Source organism: Meleagris gallopavo, chromosome 12 (genome assembly GCF_905368555.1).
Source record: "Meleagris gallopavo chromosome 12, MGAL_WU_HG_1.1, whole genome shotgun sequence".
Classification (NCBI taxonomy): Eukaryota; Metazoa; Chordata; class Aves; order Galliformes; family Phasianidae; genus Meleagris; species Meleagris gallopavo.
Window position 1 is genome coordinate 10,451,227 of NC_139415.1, and position 22,843 is coordinate 10,474,069.

General features: G+C 40.9%; 1 protein-coding gene across 7 annotated transcripts in view; it reads left to right on the forward strand.

Moving 5' to 3' along the window:
* PDE8A (phosphodiesterase 8A) overlaps nt 1-22,843 on the forward strand; it is a 111,219-nt gene that overhangs the window by 85,101 nt on the left and 3,275 nt on the right. For all 7 annotated transcript variants that reach the window (XM_085234054.1, XM_085234057.1, XM_085234060.1 and 4 more), the window contains exons 10-21: nt 4,689-4,777; nt 5,688-5,739; nt 5,840-5,882; nt 6,807-6,884; nt 8,145-8,215; nt 8,802-8,966; nt 11,402-11,450; nt 11,598-11,733; nt 13,842-14,040; nt 16,749-16,966; nt 17,150-17,282; nt 22,503-22,667. In XM_085234054.1, coding sequence (XP_085090180.1) covers nt 4,689-4,777; nt 5,688-5,739; nt 5,840-5,882; nt 6,807-6,884; nt 8,145-8,215; nt 8,802-8,966; nt 11,402-11,450; nt 11,598-11,733; nt 13,842-14,040; nt 16,749-16,966; nt 17,150-17,282; nt 22,503-22,667 — 1,398 coding nt within the window. The remainder of the gene's footprint in view (nt 1-4,688; nt 4,778-5,687; nt 5,740-5,839; nt 5,883-6,806; nt 6,885-8,144; nt 8,216-8,801; nt 8,967-11,401; nt 11,451-11,597; nt 11,734-13,841; nt 14,041-16,748; nt 16,967-17,149; nt 17,283-22,502; nt 22,668-22,843) is intronic.

Genomic DNA, 22,843 nt, shown 5'->3' on the forward strand with positions numbered 1-22,843 from the left:
ATGGATGGGGCCCTGGACAATCTGATCTAGTACTTGATCTAGGGGCTGGCACCCTGCCTTTGGCACTGGGGTTTGGAACTGATGATCTTAGAGGTCCCTTCCTACCCAAGCCATTCTATGATTCCAGGATTGTTTATAATATATGCTGTATATAGCAAAAAGTGTAGACATATCAAAGAAAACTAGAATGAAAGCACATTATCCAGAAGGGTATAAATGAGAAAAGAATAACGTGGAAGTATTTTAATTTGAAATGTGGAAGTTGATCTGCAACTTGAGAATGTAAAAATATCAGAAAAGACATCTTCAGTATCACTTGAGAATGATAAGGCAGTGTCAGCTGCTGGCTGCCAATATCCTTTATCCTCTAATAGCATGGGAGCTGATTCCTGCTAGAAATGTTTGTCACACCCAGAAAGTGCAGAGAAATCCAAGGGGGGTCTCTAGGCAGAGGCATTGCTTCTTGCCAGGTATCTCCACAACGTTCCTTTGGGACTGTTGTGGCTGCAGCGTGAGGACCATCAAGGAGCTTTCATCTGTGTTTTGGCAGTGAGCTGTAAGTGCTTCTGGTGTCATTGCATGTGCCATCGTACCCGGCAGGAGGAAAATCACGGAGGTAACAGAAAGGGATTTGGGAATTGGTGTTTGTAGATATGTCATTGTCTGTGCTCCAACCTGAGTCTGGGTTGCTTATGAGGTCGTGCTGGCTGCCTGCTGGAAGCACTGTGTTACTGACTGTGTGTGGGGAGATGGCAAAATGAAGCACGGTGCTCTGAGTAAGCAGGCAATGATGCAAAAGCACTGATGCAAAGTTGCAGTGAGTCCCACTGTGTAAATCAAGATGCTAACACAAGCATTCCTTAAGAAACCTGCACTCTGGATACAGATTGCACGTGCATTTCAACAAGAACGTGTCACTCATTTCTGTGTGTGTTGGTCTTTTCAAAGAGATCCAAGCAACAGACCTTGCTAGGGATCATGGTGCCTTGCACCTCTGTTGCCTGACCCAAAGTGTTTCAGTAAATGTGTGTAATACAAAACTGATTTTAGAAGGGAGTATTTATACTATATTATATTAAGTTATAATTCAGATATGTTAGACATGTCAGGCTTTAAAACCACAGCATCAATTCTCAAGATATGAAGTGATCAAAGGTTTAATAATTTAGTGTGCTGATAAAAATGTCTTTAATAATGGAAACGTGTTTCACTCCATGAATGATAAAAATCTAACCCTAATCCATCTATTTCTTTGCAACATATTTCACTCCTGGCTCTAGGACTTTCCAACCGTGGTGACTAATGAAATACTGCTTATTCAAACCTGTCTGTCTGGAACAGCTTAAACTGTTTCAAGTGGATATGTCCTGTTTGCAAGGTTTTTGTACTTCCCTTTGCAACGTTTTATAGTATGCAATCCCTGTAGCCCCACTTTTATGCATTTCTAGAAAAATAAATTACAAATGAAGTTATTACAGGAAGTATTTGCAAGTAGAATTTGACTGTGTGGTGCAACCTTTGAAATACTCCATCCCTCTGAAGGTGCTTTAGATTGAATTGAGTTGTGTCAGGGTGCTACAGCACTTTCAGAGGTGCCTGACTTCTATCTGGGTCACTCTGATTTGGTCCGTTGCTCTGAGGCTCGCAATTACTTTATATCCTAATTTAAAAATCTGCTTCCCATTATAATAAACTATATATTGGTTACTGTAGGCTATAGCATGCCAAAAAAGCCAGCTGTGTTCTGTGATACTCTTCTTTTAAAAGGTTTAGTTCTTCTGCTTTGAATAAACACGGTACTCTAACAAAAACAATAGAAAGTAAGATTTGGCGATCGTTAGAAGAGCTGAGCTGTGGAAAAATTGCATCTTGTCTTTAAATGGAACCTCGGAAGATGAACCCAGCATTTCCCTTCTTGTGCCAGCAGACTTCACGCTGTGAGCAAGTCCCATATATCCAAACAAGAACTGATAGGCATCACCCTCAGAGATGGTGAATAGCGATGGCTGGGTCAGGATGGTGCTCTCATTTCTTGTTACTGCAGCTGCCCGTCATCTGCAAGAAGCTCACCTTACTGGGACGTCAGGCCTGTCCAGACCTGAGTTACAAAACAAGTTGTGCTTTTTCAGTGTTTTGTGATTCAGATTACATTTATTAAGGTGAAATGTATAATTCTACTTCTGACAGCATTGCTTGCTTTCCCTGAGCTCTGCACATCGACACAAGGCTGTTTACCTTAGTTTCACTTGTCCTGAAGTGAGATAAGGGCTGTCAATACGTCAGACCAGACGTGCGATTCTCTCCGCCCTGGTGGTGGGTGTGGGCTGTCTTTGCACCAGGCTGTGCCGTGATGGGCAGGACAGCTGTGTGTGATTGGTTCTGTGGCACATTGTGCTTATTTTTGCTCTATTTCTAGAAGGAGCTGTCTGGTTGAGAAGCACCAGATTTACAGGGCAGGCGGAATGATTCCTTGTAGTGCTTGAATGAATGGTTTCAGAGGATAGATGCATACCAGAGCCTTCTGAATGAAGTCTTAAATCGCAGCATTGATTCCTACCGCACTCTATTAAGGGTAAAGCCATTATCTTTGTCCTGTGCATGGCTCTTACTCTGCGTTCGAAGCCAGCCTGATGGGTGGTACAGAAGTGACCGATGGCGGTGTTTGTGCTGCTGCAACACGTCCATAATGATGGGCTGATGGACAGCACGCCTTGGGAAGCAGCTCTTCTCTGCTGGACTGCCACCAGGCTCTGCAAGACCATATGCTGTTCTGAGATATGTTTAAGTAACATCTCTGTGAGAACTTAACAGAGCAGCAGGACCTTGGCTTGGACCTTTTATTTTTTCAGAATTCTGCTGGCCTTTTTCTTCTCGCATTTCCCACCACAGTGTCACAGGCTGTAGATGTTCACAAGTTGAAAAATCTTTCTGTTGATGAGGGGGAGCACATCAGTGAATAACCAAACCTGTCCTGAAAAGCACACGCTTGCAATGCGATAATTATCCAATCTGTGCCTTCTGCCTTCCTCCTTTTGTGCATACTCCATCTTTATTACCTGAGTTAGGAATTGATTGCTCATCTCTGCCTCATCCTGGTTGTCAAGAAAATATTGATATGCATACTTCTAATTATGAGATCATTGAATTTTGTGAGGTTGGCTTATCTTCATTTGTATTCCTCATGCAGCTCATGCAGAGATGTTATGTCTGCTTCCTAATTTGTTATTCACAGAGCTTTTCTCTGGCAGATTTTTGGAAGAGCTGTTGGTATTCTCTGCTGTGCAGCCTGTTGCCCTGCAGCTCTGTGTTTGTTGGTTTCATTAGCATAAATGCAAAACTCCTCTGTCCGTGCCCGTGCTCTGGCCTGCTCTGCTGTGAGGTCTGTCAGTCCAGTGTAAGGCAATAGGTTCTGGGTGTCTCGGGAAGGCATTTCATGTGCATTTGTAGGATGTGAGCAAAGGTCTGTTGAGCTAAGCTGATGGACAGCAGTTGACACGGGTAGTTTGCATTGTTAATAAGTGAGATGGATTGCATTAATTATTAATCATTTGGTAGTTATTAGCTGCCCGGATCAAAATCTGATGCTTTTTTAAGAAAAAAAGAAAAAAACACCAAAAAAAACCATCAGTAACAATTACTCTAGAGATGGATACATGTAGGCAAGGCTGCAAACCTTGCCTGCTGCCATGTTCCTGCAGGCAGTGCTGGTGGAGGGACCTTGGGCTGTTGGGGAGCCTGCTGGCTCTGCTACCACTCAGTAAAAGAAGTCACAGAACAATATTACACTCATAAGCATGTCTGAAACAAGGGGGGGAGGGTCATTTGCTAAGTCTCATTTGAGAGAGAGGATGAGGCTTTGGAATAATTTACACTCCACACTGGAAAGAAACGTCTCATTTCTAGAGGAGAAAAATGACTTCTCTCTGCAAATTGAAAATTTCCTTTCTGCCTTCTCTTTTTGTTCCATTTGTAAGCTTTATTAAAAAAAAATAATACAGTGATACTGGCAGCAACAATCTGATACTGCAAAAATTGTCTGCTTCAGTGTTATCCTGAGACTGGCGTGCTTTTAGAGGGGAGGTCAGCAGGTGGAAGGCAGAATCCAGGAGATGTTCTAAGCTCTTTTGCTCAAAAAATCCAGGATAAATCTCTGAAAGACTTTGAGGCTGAATAGGTAGCACGGAAAGTAAATTCACCAGGATCCCAAGGCACTTCTAGCTACTGATACGTGATGTCCCACCACGTGTTGCATGGTGGGTGCAGGGCCTCCCCCTCACTGAACATGCAAGTGCTCCTTGGCCTCTGCAGCAGCTCTGCTGTGGGCTGTCCTCCTGCAGGGCACGTGCTGGGGCTCCAGCAGCTCCTGGTACCATCAGGAGAAGGACTGCCAAGTGCATGTGGGCCCACATTCCTTCAGAGAGGTGACACCTGAACCAACATTATCATCACATTGCTTGCTTACTGTCAAATATTCCTCTGATGTATTCTTTGCCTTTGTGACCCTTAAGAACGATCCCTTAGGTTTGTGTTGTACAAGAGTTTTCATTGAAGAAAGGTATGAAGCTATATCTTCTCGTCCTGTTTCATTGGACCCCTCTAAGTTGCCAAATGAAGGAGAATGTGTAGAACACTGTATTTGGTCTGCTGATTGCATCTTCAACTTCCTTCCACTTGAATTCCTTTTTCAGGAATGGCAAGGAATGTACTCTGCGAAAAAGAAAAATGGAGATAGCATACAACAAAATGTGAAGATATTACCTGTTGTTGGACAGGGGGGGTAAGTGTGACAGCTGGAGCTATGAGTTGGGTGTGACTGCGGGCTCACTTTGAGTTCAGTCATCTCAGCAGGCACTGGATTATCTTGTTTCTGAGTATAAAAGAGACATAGGCAAAGGAGGGAGCCTCAGACTTCTGCATTAATTCAAGGGGTAAAATCAAGTTTATATGCTGTATACAAGGAAAGTGAAATTCTCCTAATTCTTCCCAGCAAGGAGCCAGAAATCCAGGTTTGCACACTTGTGCCTCATTCTTCTAATACTCACGGAAGCACATGTGCTCCATCCTCTCTGTCTGTGTCGGGTGCTGGGAGCAACAGAACCCACCTGCGCTCTGTTCTGCTGCTCAGCTGCACTGTCCTTCTGTGCTCCCCTGCTCTTGGCTGTAGTAATTTCAAAGCCCTCCAAGGAGACCTGAATGTTAATTAAAAGCACTTGGCTGAGATACTTGTTCAGGAAGGTGTGTTGTCATGAGGGAGGGGTTGAATGCAGCTTCTTCATGCAGCTGCTTCCTAAAAAAACAAGTGTTTCAGGTTGATTTCATCCCTTGGAAGTAATTCATGCTCTCTGTATCAATGGAGTGAAAACATATTTTCAGCTTAATATGCTAGCCTTGCAAGATGAATATTTTTTAGTTATATCATACCTGACACATCCTATCATACCCCAGAAGAATCCATGAGGGGCAAGGAGAAAGAGGAAGGGAAGTTCTTTGAAAAAGACGTTTCTATTTTGTATTCGCAATCACGTGCAGCAGAACTGCTATTATTTTTTTTTCATTCCCCACTGAGCCTTCCTGTCAGAACAGGATTTGCCTTATATTCATTTGTTGCTATTACCCATTTTGTGTATCAGCACTGAATTAGAGCCTGAGGTTTGGATGGGAATTAACGCGCTGTTTTTTGCCTACAGAAAGATTAGACACTATGTGTCAATTAGTAGACTGTGCAATGACAACAATAAGGTAAGTAAAAATGATGATATGCTTACTTTGGCTTGAGCACTAAATACTGCAAAATAATGGAAAAGTTCTGACTAACTGGATTTCTCATACTGATTTGTAGGCGGAGAAGACATGTGAACGTGTTCAGGCTGAATCTCAGACAGGTATGACACATCTCTTCTGTCTTACTAAGTGGAGTATATACCTGGGGAAGGAAAGAAGGCAGTTTATTGTGAGCTGGCTGAAAATCAGAGCTGTACAGGACAGGCTGAACAGTACTGTTTAGCTAGCAATTAACTGGGAATCCAGCTCTGAAGGCAGCAAAATAAATACAAGCTCTCTCCCTGCCACGCTTCTCTTAGAAGGGGTACAAAGCAACCCACCTTTGAAAATGCAGTGTTGTGGTGTCACTGCACTGATGACATGTTTCAGTAGTGGATCCCTGTACCAAAATCAGAGAAACTGAGGATGCCATCTAGATGGCACGTTGCTGTGGCTGATCCATAGCTTGTGGCACGTGTGCTTGCTTTGCTTTTAACTGTATGGAGGAGTATTTGTTTGTGGTTGGAAATGGGGATCACCACCACTACTGCTCATCCTTATCCCACGTGTCCGCACTGCATCTCTGGCATCTGTGCCACAGGTCCCTGTTAACTGCAGTGCTGTAGGACAGGCTGTACTTGTTTGAGTCCTTAAGGGGTCTGGGATACAATGAGTGCTTTGGTAGCATGTACTGTACTTTCAGATACCAGTTCTATGTGCAGTTGTTACTTGAGTGAATTCAGATGTGTTGCACAAACTGTATTCACAACTATGCTTATACTGTGTCAAGAGAAGAACTTTTCCTTGCACACTCTATTAGATCCATTCTGAACAGACACTTTGGCATGTTCTGTCAGAGAGCATGATTAGGTTTGTGGCAGTGTAATTGGGCGAGGGCTTAAAAATGGGCCTTCATTGGCCCTTGTCTGCTGGAGCCTTCTGGTCAGTGTCACTCAGCTGCTGTCATCTTTTCTCTGAGTTTCAGTTTCTTGCACATACTTCTTTGGCAGTGCTTATGCCATTGGGTGGTGTCATTTTCTCAACAGATATTCAGACTTCCAGACACAAAGACAGGAGGAAAGGATCACTAGATGTCAGATCCACAACATCACGAGGGAGTGATGGTATGTTAAGCCAGCAGTTGTTTTTTTTTCCATATCCCTATATATTCAAATTTTTATATGAATGCATAAAATGCACATAAAAATACAGATAAGCATGAGTATATATGTGTGCATACATACCTAGACACCAATAAAATACCAAGTCATCAATCTGTGAACAACTTCATGTTTATAGAACATCTCAATTTTCATCTATTGAACTATTTGAAACCTTTTTTGAACCACTGAAGAATGCAAGGCCCGTCAACTTCTCTCCTGTGTGGATAGAAAACCTAATAAGATTGAACAGAAATACTTTCCAAGTACTCTAAACCTAACAAATTATTACAAGAAATTACATTTCTTATCTCCTCTCTTGATAAAAATATGAAGATAATTTTCTTAAGAGTTTTATTTTCTTTTCACTGTGTGGTATTGTGCTTCATCATATCCCCCCAACCTTGATAACTGAGACACACATTCAGAATTTTTGCGGATACTTGCATAGTTCTGTTAAGCACAGCCCATTGCTGTCTGGGCAGCCTACAGTAGTGAAGCGTGGAAGGAGATCTATGGCAGTGAGGATACAATCATATCTTGGTATGACAGGAGTAGCATTGATTCTTCTTCTAAAAAGGTGCTCAGCACAAAGTAACGGTGATGTGTCTGTATTTTGTAGGTAGGACAATGTAATTATCTAGAAAAATCTCATCTTGGCTTTTTCTCTACAAAACCAGAATTGCTAACTGATATAAAACATTTATTTTTCAATTTCCAATGAATAAGAGGCTAGAACCTCTACTGTTTTAATTTGGCATAGCGATCTTCACTTCAGAGGAGCTTCACTGATTTACTTCAGCGTAAAAGCTGACTCATGGCTTGTCGTGTTGAACCAGGCAGGAAAAGTATTTGTATCCTATAATACCTAATGCAGTTGTTACCTACGTGTGCCAGCCAGGTTAGACGCAAGCACAGCTCTATAATCTTTTAAGTGAGTATTCCCTTAAATATTTTAATTAGTTTAAATACAAAACCAAAGCCGTGATTTAGCCAGGCTGTTGTAGCTAATTATCTCTAATCTGGATAGCAATGGTTCAGCAAGCATCTACGCACCTGTGTGTTCCCACATTACCAGCATGTGTATGCATCCTGCATACAGGATCACTTGTGAAGGGCAGCACAGGGTAAGCCATTCCGAAAATGAACCCAGATCTCTTGGCTAAAAGCTGCTGTCATGCTGTGTTGCTGAGCTTGGTACTGATTCTGCTTTGTCACATGCAGGCAGCTCACAAAGGCGGCACTCTTCTATGGCCAGGATACATTCCATGACTATTGAAGCACCAATCACCAAGGTAATGAGCAACTGTTGCTGGTCATTGTCAGATGTGCTGTACTGGAACACCATGGCACAAGGCTCCAGCACAGCATCTGGATGGAGGAGGAAGGCAGTGCTGGCTTCCACTGCAGCTTCTTCCCTTCTTCTGCCTGTCAACAGCCCGATGCTTTGAGCTGAGTTCTCACAAGGCTGCGTAGCAGGGTGCCCTCCTTGTGGCCAGCCTCAGCACAACCCTTTTTAAGGACTCTTGCCTTTGGGAAGGTGGTGACAAGAGATCCTCCTTCTTATGCTTTGTAAACTACTTCCTGGAATTGTTCAAGGATTTGTCACAAATTGACTCCTTCATAAAGTGATAGAGGCAAATGGAAGAAGCTTGGACAGAGGAAAGTAATTAAAAAGAGTGCTGTCTTCAAGGCCATGAAGTCCTAAAGCCAGTACCAAAAATCAGTGTTTTATTAACATTCCTTTCACTTTAATTCTCCCACACGTGGATTAAAGGTTCAGATCTCACGTAGTTGCTATGAGTTTTCCATAATAATTGATGAATGTCTGTTCTTTCTTAAATCGCTTTTGAATTCAAAGCATGTCTGATGTTAAACTAGGTAATAAACATCATCAATGCTGCACAAGAAAGCAGTCCAATGCCAGTTGCAGAAGCGTTAGACCGAGTTTTGGAGATATTAAGAACCACTGAACTGTACTCTCCACAACTGGGAACAAAGGATGAGGATCCACATACAAGTGACCTCGTGGGAGGGCTGATGACAGTAAGTACATGCTGCCACAAACAGCTATTGATTATTTTCTGCTGCCTGATGTTCCTGGATACCTGATCTTTCTCATCTGGCATATACTTTGCCTATAAGATGCTACATTTTTTTTGTGTTTTCTCCCCACAGACCTCATTTTATTAATGTAACTCTGGAATAAAGTGGACTCGGTCCTTTGAAGCATTAGTTTCACTGGATGTGGGAAGGAAAAACTCTTCTTTTTCCAGTGTGTTTCATTTTAGAAAGATATAGATGGAAGAGAATGAAAGACAGATATTTAGTAATTAGGATTAGAATGGAATGAATGAAAAGTATGTGAATAATCAGTATGTGTTTTCAGAAGAATAGAAAATGCTTTCTGTTGCTTTTCCTTGGATTATATTTGAACTTGCAGGGATTCATGGAAAGATCAATATTTTGAGCTAAGAACATGAATGTTCACATTTTAAACACAACCACACTCCACAAAACTCAATGTTTAAATAAATAAGGCAAGAAAAAGACCGAAGAAGTAATGTATTTTGTTATCATATTACCTAAAAAGGAACAGGAACATTGGAAAAAGAAGTGTACCAAAAACTGAACAAAGGGCACGTAGAAAAAGCAAAGAAATGAACCCAAATTCTCAGTCTGGAGTGCGGCCTTCCTGGTGATAACTAGATGAATTTGGATTCATGTTACCTGTACCTTAAGGATACGTGTTCCCTTTAGTCTGTAGGTTGCATATAAGAGGCTTCCTCTGGAAAAAAAATAACTGTGTTAAATACAAAAGGATCAGGGGATGTGAGCTTTCAGAGAAGTCTCTGGGCTATTATCATTTCAAGCTCAAGACAAATTTGCAGAATCCATTCAAATCTTGAAACGATTTACATATATTTTTTGTCTTGTAAATTAGTCCAGCAAATGTCTAATTAGGAGAAACATAAAAAAAGGCTTCAAGAATTCCAGAAGATCAGAATGCTTTATACAGAGTTGAATTTACTAACGCAGGAGACAAAATATATTCTTACATTAACCATTAATATATAGGAGAAATGATGATGCATTAGACTCAAAGTGAATCTTTGCTCCTGCTGAATACTCGTGCAATGCTCAGTTTTTAATTTCAACTGACCACTCCTTTTCATGGATTATTAGTTCTTTACATACATGTGTATTCCACTTGTAATTCAGCCCATTTTTCCAACATAGTGTCTGCTGAAAGCAGAATCATATTCCTTAGAATGGCTTGGGTTGAAGGGACTCCAAGGATCATCAAGTTCCAACCCCAGAATCATCTTATTCCATTTCACATTCTGTATCTGAGGAGAGGCAATTGTGGGTTATTGGATTTGACCTGCTACCCAGAATTCATGATGAGAAGGGCACCTGGATTTCACAAATGGATTTGCCAGAGAGAATTACATCTGCTATTTCAACTCTTAAAAAGACAGTGTATGATTCTAAGAGATACACAGCATCCGATGTTCTAAATACTTGTCCCATAGCAATGCAGTTGAAGAGTCATTGAGACAATTATAATGGTAGTACTCCATTTTAAATCACAAAACTTCAGACTAATTTACTTATGGATTTGAAAAATACAAAAATTTTAACAGTTCCTGTAGGTGCAGACATTGCATGTTCAGATACAGCATCCACATTTCCTTAAGCTATGCTTTGTGCACATAACATAGTAAGTTGTGTTCAGAAAGGGTTTTTTAATAGCTGCTTTTTGACATCATGGTCTGAATAAACACTCGTGCAGTAGCTAACAGTTGGTATACATCAGAAGAGCAGGCAGAATTTGGGCCACTACATTCACAGTTATGAGTTGAAAGGTAAATATTAAACACATCATTCTGTCAGTTGTAATCCTTCAGCTCAGCTTGCACATCAGGCGCCATGCCAGACTTACACCCAGGAGGCACTGAGCTGGAGAGCACACAGGCATAAGTTCTTTGATAGAAGGGAAGTCCCACAGTTATTTGTTGCCTTGCAATCCCAGCATACATCGTGAGATTCTTATGCTGCTGTGGTGACCTGATCTGCCAGCACTGGGAGGAGAGCAGAAGTGTGTCCCCATCCATCCCCTCCCACCACCCACTGCTGTTTGTTGATGGGAAATGTACAGACACACAGCGCCTGGTTTGTGGCACGCAGCCAGACCTGATGTCTGTGTTGTCCAAACAAGGGTGTGTGTGAGGCTGTAATTCCGTCTGCACCTGAGAAATTCAAGTCTTTACCCCCCAGAGTTAATACAGACCCCACCGCCTGCAGTTTCTCAGCCATTATGGATCTACATGTAAAGCATACATAACAGAGGCAGCTGAGATGACTGTGAGAGGTCATAATCAGGCTTCTCTAAAGTCATGGTGCTACTGTTTGTTGACATTATTTTACAGACCTCTTTTATAGTGCCCCGCATTTAACTCTCATCTTTCATTGAACAGGACGGTCTGAGAAGATTATCAGGGAACGAATACATATTGTCAGCAAAACGTAAGTCTTAATTTGGCAGCTCCTGAGATGTTCAGATATAAAGACATTTATAAAATCTGCAAAACGCAATCAGATGGTTTTTTTTTTTGTTTTTGTTTTTTTTTGTTTTTTAATGAGCATTGTTTGTTTTGATTTATTCCTCAACAGAAACTCATCAGGTCGCTGGCAGCTTGATCTCTCCCATCTCCCTCAATGACATACCCCCACGGATAACACAGGCAATGGAAAATGAAGAACACTGGGATTTTGATATCTTTGAACTTGAGGCTGCCACTCATAAAAGGTCAGTAAACTATGGGCTCATAAATACAAGCTGCTGAAAATTGACTTAGAAGTCATCTTGTAATCAGCTCTTAAATTTTTCTACCTGTGCTTTTCATACTGAATTACTTTTATTTTCAAAGTCAGATGTTTGAAATTTTCTCACCATGTGTGAACTCATTAAATATCTGTTGTTTCATCACACACTATTTCTTGCAGATTCCCAGTGGGAATATATTAACTGAAGATGATATATCTTTGATATGGTATAATAACAAAGCAACACCATTTTACAAGCTTTTCTTTTCTGTTTTCAAAAATAGAAAAGTTCTATAAATCAAATTGTTGTCTTGTGGGGATTCAAATCCAAGTTACATCCAACTACACAGAGTCAACACGCTGATCTAATCTGGTCAGTTGGTATAGACCATGCTTTGTTTTGTCTCTGTGTAATTGGGTAGTTTCTATTCCCAAACAGTTTTGAGTACAGCTTTTCAGCAACATTCTCATTGCCTTTCTCTGGGATTAAAGGAAGCCTTTTGATTTAAAATCTTAGCAGGCTAAGTGTTATGTATAAGAGTAACTGAGGAATATTTACTGATAAAATGTAAAGCATACAGTTTTCATCATAGATGTTTTCAAAAGCAGATCAGCAATTCTTATGGTCTGTACATCACTAGCAACAAAAGCTCCCACTATGGCTATAAATCGATCTCTTGCGTAGATCTTTGGTTTTATTTCCTGATGTCTATCAAAAATTCTCCTCTGGGTCTGGTTTCATTTATCATGCTTTGTCTTAGCCCACTTTGGAGGCTAGATCCTGCAATAAATTGACTAACTTAAGCCTCCATTGAAATCCCAGATCCATAAGAGCTTTGAAAGATATTTAAAACAAGATCCCAAGGCATTTCATTAACACATATACACTTCAACTTTAGTCTATGGTTTTGTGAGCCCAAAACATTAAGGTTTTTGTTCTTCTTTATAAAGTGATCTAACTTCCAATTTCTTTCTAAGTAAAGAGATTTGCATCATCTCATTAGAGTTTTTTGGTTTTGTTTTTGCTTTTGACACACTTTCATTTCTAATGAAGTACTATAGATAAAGTAATTTAAAAAAAATTGTTAATCTAGCCATTGTAATTTACAACATTTAATATGTTCACTGCAGTAAAAGAATTCTATATCTCAGACAACGTGCATGAGGTGACCAGAGAGGTTTCTCTGTTCTTGTTGATTTGAATAGACCAAAGGAGGACAAAAGAGGCATTTTGCTGCCTATGTGCTTACTAAAAGTATAATAATTAGGATTGCCTCCTGCTGCCTTTAAATAAAGGCAATTCATTTACTAAGGAAATTAAGGTGATCTTCAATGGATCACATCTACAAATAGATAATTAGTACTGCCTTCAAGTCTGAGCAGACAAACTGATAAAGCCAAGACATTTCATTAACCCTAAGCTCAGTGAAGGAGACAATGCAGTTCCCAGACACAGAGCCCTGGAGAAACCTCTGACCGTGCTGCATGGTGCTGATGAGCTGGCATGCAGGGAGACCTCACTGCAGTGACATCCCAGCCAGCACCTGTTTTCATCTGCTTCCAAAATACCTCATCCTTTACTGCATGCAAAGTCGGTGAGCAATAAAAGCCTTCAGGTGGCTGGTGTAAAAGAAATTGAGCAGGTGTACAGAGCAGAAAGAATAGTGATTGCAGCACTGTATGGTGTAGATGTAGGTAACCTAAATGTAAACAAGCTGGCTTAGGAAACTGGCAGTAGTAATACCTGCTCCCTCTTCTCATGTGCTGCATTCTGGACATGCTGATTTGTCTTGTTTTGGCTGCAATCTATGTTTACCCAGCAGAGACTCCCCAGGTACCAAAATGCTGCTACACGAAGTACAGCAGCACACAGAGCCTGTTTAGTGCTCTCAGACCTGTCAGGGACTGTCACGTTCTGAGAGCTGGCATGTGACAGGAAGGCAGAAGATTCTGAAGTTCTGTAGCAAGCAAGTCTGTATACTGATTTAGCACATCTTTGATTAAAAAAGCTTTATAGAGTTGTGCTATTCACACTCTGTAACACCCTTTCAATCTCATTTGTTTTAAAATTTTGTTTATTTTTCTTCACAGGCCTCTGGTTTATCTGGGTCTCAAAATATTTGCTCGCTTTGGAATCTGTGAATTCCTGAACTGCTCAGAATCAACCCTGAGGTCGTGGTTACAAGTTATTGAAGCTAACTACCATTCCTCCAACTCCTATCATAATTCCACCCATTCAGCAGATGTGCTACATGCCACTGCTTATTTCTTGTCTAAAGAAAGAGTCAAGGTAAGTCCACAGCTATAAGAAACAGTATAGGTGGGAAGTGCAGTCAGGATTAAAGGAAGATCTCTCGGAAAAGATGCCAAGACCCAAATATCTGCCTAGTGCCAGCCAGTTTGACCGCTCTGAGGTGAAAGAACTGGACTGCTTTACATCAGTTCTGGAATCTGCCATATAGTGTATGCGGAACAATGGGTACTACGTAGCACTACAGGAATTGAGCTATTCTTGATGAGAGAATAAGAGCCTCCTTTTACAACAAAACTTCCTGGCATCGTTCAGTTTTCTCACGTAGGTGAGCTAATGACTGAATTATTTTGTGGTGGTCAGATACAGATTAACAATTGTCATTTCTTATGCCTTTTGATGGTAATTTTGTGGAAAACTCATGGAACAATATAGGCTTAGTGCTTCCAAAGCTGTATTACCCACTGGATTAAATGCCCTGAGGCTGAAAGAGACTGCATTGAAGGAGTGTTGAAACAGATTACTTGTTGAAGTTCCTTGTACCATAATGCCCACTGGTGTATTAGAGCCACTGGCAACCAGAATAAATCAGAAGAGCCTTTGTTCTCACGCCCAGAGGGCAGACTGGAGTGTGAGAAGGCACATTAAAGCAGTACCTGCATGTATACCAATGGCAGTACATGTTTCTAAGTTAAATTTTTGGATGGAAATTCCTACTCTGAATTGGCCTGCCTAAAGATAGTGCTAGTGATGGGCACCTGGCTGAGACATTTGTGATTGTAAACAAGCTTCTGACAGCTCATTAAAACTGTAGTCTCTTAACCTGGAGCTGTATCTTATTAGTGTGCTCTCCAGAGGCTGACTCATATACTGTATGCCAAGAGGGAATAGAACTTCTCTAGAAATTTGCAGCCCTTTATTTGCCAGAGGTTTAACTGGTTTTCCCAAGAATATCTATGAAAAACAGACAAGATCTGGAATCAGATGCCACAGAAACATGACTGCCGCCTCCTTTTCCAAAATGTTATTTCCATTCCTCCTTAGGCATAGCAAAAGAAAAAAATGTTGCAACAGAAGAAGGAGCAGAATCAAAGTTCAAGATTTGCTTTTTATCTTCTCAGAGTTACAGCCCAGCTGCTTTTGTACTGTCCAGAGAGTTCAGCTTAAGTTAAATACAGAAGGCACAGTTCTGCTGTCAGATTCACACTGAGATTTTTTCTTCAGTAAATTGAACTCAGTTCTTGCCTGGGAAAACTTTCTGGTTTCCAAACTGAAGCAATATTCTCAGGATCATTTCCATTTCAGTGGCATAGGAGTTAATGTGACAAAGTTAGAATCCTTGACCTGAAGTTGGAGGTAAAGGTACTGTAAATCCCTTCAAAGGTTGTTATGTCACACTCAGGAAATAAACTTGGGATACACTGCTGTGGTCTTGCAGTTCAAGTGTTCTCCAGGTTTTCGCTACTTTCCAGCTGCACAGGTCTATCTCAGACTGAGCACTGATCAGTCTGTCCTGCTCAGGAGAACCTGTTCTACAATTCCTCTCCCCTAACTTTATACCTCAGATACAATCCCAGGAGTAGCAGCTGAAAGAAAAAAGAAGCAAACACAAAGGAGACAGTATTTCAGACAATTTTAATTGTGAACCTAGGGTAAAAATATTTCTTTGTCTTTTCTTGTTCTGCACAAGAATCTTCTTGCAGTCCTCAATGAATAATATCCTTGCTTCATCAAAGTCAAGTCTTTGCATTAATTTCAGAGAGTAAGGTAGCATAGGGACGGTCTTTTCATCTACCAAACCTGAGCATTGTGAGTGGTACAGTCAAAGGGAGCAGAGAATTTGGACCTTAACTCAAGCTAATTTGAATTAACTGTCCTGCTCCCAGATTCAGCTGGAAATGCTTCTGCTCCTGTCTCTTTTATTAAAATTTTAACAAAAATGTTTTGCATTTATGATCTAGCATAATCATAGAATAAAGACTAGTTTCAGAATGGATGAACAGTAAAGATTCCTGAGGTGTTTGGTTCTTTTTCCTCCTCTGTGTTATTAATGCACCGTTAAAACATCACAGTATAAAACCTTAGAAGTCAAACAGTTTTGTATTTCATTACAGAATAAACGTAAGGAAACATACAAGAATTACCAGTGTAATTAGACAGAAAACATGGAGTACACCATGCTAAGAGAATCTGAATCTGACAGTGGGATTTTTCTAAGGATATCAACTATTAAGAATTCTGTCCAGAATTTGCATTAGCCCAAGGCACTATTACAGAACTGGACTGTGAATATTTCACTGGTATGTGAAATATTCTTTACAAATCACAAGCCTAGCCAACACATAAATGGAATAGAATTAGGGCACACTCAGTTTTCAAAAGAAAGGAAAGGGTCTGCTACAAATAGCATATGCTTTAGCAATACTAGTTTTTTTTCCAAGCCAAATACCCTAACTGAGTGAAGGCTGTTTATGTGCTGTTAACAAACACAAACTAATTTATTATTTTGCATTAATTTGATTAATTTATCAGAAGTATGGCTAAGGCAAAATTCAAGAGGCACAAAATGAGAAAAATGTCACATGGTGTTCAATAAAGCTTATAATGAATTTTCCAGTGCTCTGACTAGAATGTCTGACCCTTACTGATTTGCAGAGTTCTGGCTTTTCTCCCTTAGCAACTTGGCTTAACCCTTATGGACAAAGTAGCATTTCTGTCAGGAAAACTAAGCATCCTTCTATTTTCAGCAAACTTTGGATCCCATTGATGAAGTTGCCGCACTTATTGCTGCCACAGTCCATGATGTAGATCACCCAGGAAGAACAAATTCTTTCCTGTGCAATGCTGGGAGTGAGCTAGCAATTCTCTACAATGACACTGCAGTGCTGGAGAGCCATCATGCTGCCCTGGCTTTCCAGCTCACCACCCGGGATGACAAATGCAATATATTTAAAAACATGGAAAGGTAAGCTCAAACACTGTCTTGTCTGCCCACTGACTCCCTCACTTCTGTGGCTACCCAAGCCTTTCTATTCTTTCTTCCCCTGGCACCTCTCAGCAACACAAGCAGTCTTTAAGACAGACTTGTTTTAGCAAGCAGCCCTTTGTGAACCAGCCAGCATTCTTAATTGTTTCCTTCTTTAAACAGGAATGAGTATCGAACCCTTCGCCAAGCCATTATTGACATGGTCCTAGCAACAGAAATGACAAAGCACTTTGAGCATGTCAACAAGTTTGTCAACAGCATTAATAAACCCTTGGCGGCGCTAGAAGAAAATGGGGTAAGCAACAATGCAAATCTTCCTTAAAATGAATAGGCAGGGACTGGGAACCCTTGGCAGTAGGAAGTCTCCATGTGATATTCTGAGAAAGTTCATGAGAAACATGGAGCATGAGAGATAAGAAATGTCTCTTTCGCCTCTGGCTTTGAATGCTCTTTTTACATCATCACCGCACAGCTTTGAAGATGAGTGAGACTTGTTTGGTTCCTATGATTACTGCAGCTCTGGGATGTTTTATAAGAACTAGCCATGTGCTTGGGACCGGCAGCCTGGCCTCTATAATTCCCAGTTAAAAAAGCCATTTTGACGAACCCAGTCACTCCTATGGAGAGAGTGCTAGCAGAAAGACTTGGTGTTCTTGCTGTCCATTTCTGCAAAGGTGCCGAGATTCAGAACAGAAGCTGAATTACTCCCTCACTCACAACGGGAATGCTGGTGGTGCAGAGTAAGGGCAGGTATATTGACTGCCATATGGCACATTCTGTGGAAACGAGGGCCCTCAGCTTTTAATGCTGCCTGGCAGCGTTCATGGGTTTTCTGCCTACTTTCTTTTTTAATCTTTAAAATAGATGATAGTGGCATTATATATCATATAGACATAATCAATAGCCATCTGGAACCCCATGGACACAATGAAATTGCCTGTTAGGAACTCATTCTAAAAAACCACACCAGTTTCAATAACAGCTTCAACCAGCAGTTTTGTTGCCAGTAAGAGTAGCATATAATTTTGTTGGAATGGTTTTTGCAAAGAGAAGATTTTCAGAATAGTTATAATAAAGTTTGCAACAGTGGCAATGTCCTGTAGGAGCTGTAATGGTTTTCTGTGTTTTCTTACCATGTTTTTTAGAAAGCCACATTTATGACTATTGTGTATAGGGAGGGCAGGGCAGTCTTTTTGTTATCAGAAGGTGGGAGAGGGACAGACCTTGTTCCTCACCCATCAGAAGCAGACTGGAGCTTATCTGGAGGAGAGTACCCTTGCCCACAAGAGAATAAGCTAGAATTAGCTTTGTTCTTGGCACTCGGTGATGCTAATGAGAACTCTGTGAACGTGGAGCCAAAGCTGTAGACGGATACTGGTTTTACTGACTTAAACTAGAAGAAAGGCTGTTAATTCTGTGGCTATTAAGTATTTTTCCCAGATAGCTCCATGTTGCAGAATGTGGCTTAAAGTCTCAGGCAAGTATTGTTGATTTCTGTGGGTGCTGCACTGGACCTTGTGTAACTACAACATTGATTGCCCAGGAAATACCTACACTTTGTGACAAGTGCCCATTCACTGCTACCAGAACCTAGAGGAGACCAGAACTAGGCTCTGCTTATGCTAGTCCTTAGAATGATCATTTAACAGCTAAGTCTTTGTTATCACAGTTGGTCTCCTACCTGTTACAAATAAAAGGAAGGATGATGAAATACATGCTCAGATTGTAAAGCTGTTGTCAGAAGTTACCAAATGACAGAAATTCCACCATCTCTTCAAGCTGATGGCTTCAATTATGTGCATGTTACAATGCAGTCAGGCCATAATTGTTTCATCAGATTCTGTTTTTCACTGACACTCTTCTCTGACATTAGAATCCCTTTGCTGCCCACTGGCTTGTCACACCATTTTCAGTTCTCACCCACCATTCTGTTCCATGGCTTCTCACTCTGCTTTTCTTTCTTCTCCATTTCCCAGCACTAGCTTCCTCGCTCAACAAATCCCTCCTTTTTCAGCCTTCCTTCCCTCTTCCAATGGAGTTAGCTTGCTAGTCCATTCTCTCAGAGTTCCCAGGATTTCTGTGCCTCTCTACTCATTTTCTTCTCTACTTCTGCATTCAGATCAGGTAACAACCTCTTCTTCCCTGCTGCTGTTTTTCTGCAGGTTTTGTTTACTGCAAGTAGTGGAGAGGCAGGCTCCTTGTTCTTAGTTATAAAATCTGAACCTGGACAGCTTCTGCTCCAGCACAGCCAAGAACTATAGTTGCAGCAAGAGTCCTGCTCAATCCCAGGCTCTAGCAGTTCCTACTGAATCTACACAAACCACTTTTTTTTCCCCTGATATTAGTAACATGTGCAGCAGGTTTTCACAGAGATGGTGACTGGCTTACCCCAAAACCATCCTTCCAACTAAATTCCAGGTCCTCACTCATAAAGATGTGAGGGTATTTAGAAAAGAAAGAAACAGCAGCAATTTTAGCATCAGCTAAAAAGAGCTGATAAATTCTCCTACCCTCATATTCAGAAGCCATCAAATCATTTTAAACTGTAATTTTCAGAAAAAATAAAAATAAATCTTTGCCTGAGGCGGACACCTGGTGTGGAAACTTCAACCAACCAATTTCAGCTGGCAGTTGTGAACAGTATTAAGTAAAATCTTTTAATGTGAAGCATCAGCCCGCTGGCTAGCCGACAGCTGGAGCAGTAGACAATCAAGCTATTTCATTATAGATAGTTTTTTTAAACATACATACCTATTAATTCATGGAATTTTCCACATAACCTGATTTTTCTTTTTTTTTTTTTTTAATTGATAAGACAATTTTAAGAAGTAGCATGTACAAATGTATTTGAGGGCCTCATAAACTTTTGTTGTTGTTGTTGTTTTGGGATATTCTGATGGAAATGTAAGGCCAGCAAAACGAGTGGGAGATTAGGAGGGTAAATGCTTCTCTGCTCAGTTCCTTGACTGTAACAAACACAATAAAAAAGGAGGAAGAATAATTCTTAGTAGATTACAAGCAAGTGAGGTGGCCCCAAGAAGCGGGCTGCAGCATCTGTCCAAAGATGGATGGATCTCTCTTGTTGACTGTTACAGAGAGCTGGGTGGCTGCTCCATGCTCTTTGGATGGATCCATCCTCCTGCCTGTTACAGAGAGCTGGGTAGCTGCTGCTGCTTCAGCCTGTACAGACAGACAGTAAAAGTAAGGACAGCTGCATGTAGAAATCAAAGTTTAATTCTGCCTGTGAGCCCCAGGGGCTGTAGGGAAATAATATGCCCCACGAGGTATTTGCAATTCATAGCAAATCCTACTTAAGAGTGGGAAGAAAAAGGCAATATATTTTTTAGAGAAATTGAGAAGCAAAATGTTTTCCTTCTTTCATTTTGGAGTTTCTCAGTTTAGCAGGTTCCTATTAAAAGGTCTATAATGTGCGAGTGGATGAAACTAATCATTTGCTGTGCTTGTTACCAGCAGAACAGCACTGACAGATCCCTTTTCAAATCTGTTCATATATCTGGTTGCAGCAGCAGTGTGTGTTTCCTGGCCCTGTTTCCAGTCATGGCTGTGACTCAGTGTAATGTTTGCAGGCTGAGCTGCCAACCATGTATTCCAAATGGGACAGTTCCACTTATTTTTTTATTTATTATTTTTGTACATATTTGTTCAAAGAGCCATGCTGAGAAGCTGCTCTGTTTGTTTCCTTTCTTCTTTTGTTTCATAAATTGAAAAAAAAAAAATCCTTTCCAGCTCCAGCATCCTTTATCCTCCCATTTCCCTTCATGATGTCACCTAAGCCTATGACAGGAAGCCAACATCTGACATGGAGAGACGCCTCTGCACTCTGAGCAGGATGCTGGGATGAAGCACAGTTAGCACATTTTATTCCCAAGACATCCGCAACCAGCAAGCAGAGCTGTGCCCTTGGTTTGAACGGATCACAGAAGCAAACATCCTTTCTGCATTCCTGGTGGCACACCTAGGAGGATACTATCTACTGTCCTTAGCTGAATGATCTCTAATTATTTTCAGTGCTTCATTTTCATGTGTTACTTGTGTTTTTGGAGCTTCCATCATTTTACATTGACTTTCTTACATCATTTTTTTGTGCATTTGAAGATCTGTGCAACTCACTTTGTTTCCTCAGTACTTCCTCTTCTGCATATCTACAAATGAGGGAAAACAAGAAATTTGAGAATCTAATTTTGGTAGGAAATGTGGAGCTGATGTTTCTGAACCAGTACCTACCAAATAATACTGTTTATATTATTAATTGTGATTTTCTTTCTTCAGGAAAGACTTTTTTCCCCAGAACTTCCTTCTGAAAAATATATCCTATTAAAAGATCAGAATGTTTCTGCTGCTTTGTAGAAGCTGACTTGTACCTCCCTTTTTGTACCAAGTACTGCAGGAACTGGTGGCTTACTGTTCTCTTACCATCATCACACCTCTTTCTGTTACTCCTTTACTGCATTTAGACCAAGACCTTGTTGGGTGCTAGACAAGCCTAATAAATTCCTTGCTCCAAAGAGTTTTTCTTTTGAGTAGAAGACAAGAGACCTTGTGGTCAATTTCTATATTGTACCCATCCTTGAAGAGTCAAGTAATTCTGGTGTCCTTATATGTGACTTTTTCAAAGGTATTTTAATCCTGAGCATCTGTCTTTCCAAACTTACTTCATAAGAGATCCACAGAGAATAGCTTCTAATCTGGATTATTGGAGCCTTTACTCATATTAGCTGTATTCTGGCTCCAAATATAGAGGACCGTTGCCACACTTGTATATGCAGCCTGGGAACCAAATATAAGCTGTGTGTGGGCTGAAACCTTTCCTAGACTTGCAAAGGCAAGATGAGGCTGTACAGAAGTATGTTTTTAGTAACGCTGACAAACTCTCAGAAAGCACAAATCCCAGTCAGGTTGGAGCTGGTGGGCTCCCATGGCCCTGGTGGAAGGCAGAGCAGGAGTATGCCTGGAGGCAGCATGGGATCTGACTCTCCTAAGGCAGCAGTGCTGTCAGTATGATTGATGCTCATGGTGATGAGGTTTGCATGCAGAGGATGACCATGCATGTCAGATTAGTCCTTTTTTTGTTAAACCAGCTGTTCCACTATTAATGTGCAAGTCCATTAATCCTTGCACTTCAGCAGAGAATTACATTTTCTGCCTACATAGTGCTCATCACTATGTGTGCAGTGATTAATGGCTCCTCACCACACATTTAAGGAGGCAGACAAGGCGTAGAGGGATTAGGTGACTTGCCCAAAGATGCCCAAGAGATCTGTCACAAAGACAGTGAATGAATCCAGAAATGAGTTCAGGGCTAGTCTCGAGCTGTGGCTAATATTCATAATCCATATTCATAATGTCTATGAATTCAGCTGGACATCATATATGGTAGTCAGTAATGGCACTGATCCTTATAGTATCTGCTGAAAACATTCCCAAGGCACAAAGCTTTTGAATAGGTATGCAGAGCTTTTGCTAATGGATTGCTTTTAATTCTCAAATGTTACAGAATAATGGTGATGGGGATTCAATCAAAAATGTTCTCACTTCTCCTGAAAACCGCATCCTCATCAAACGCATGTTGATAAAGTGTGCAGACATTTCCAATCCATGCAGACCTATAGAGCAATGTATAGAGTGGGCCGGACGCATCTCTGAGGAGTACTTTGCACAGGTAAGGTAGCTAAAAGAGGCTGCTGAAATTCCAGCTGAGCAATTCTTTAAAAGGGAAGAGAAGTGTGCATGTATGGCCACTGTTCCAAAACACCTAGGGGTGCATTAAGCAATATGAAAAATACATTATTTTTTTTTTAAATGATGGGATATTCAGTATCAAACAGTGGGTGAGGA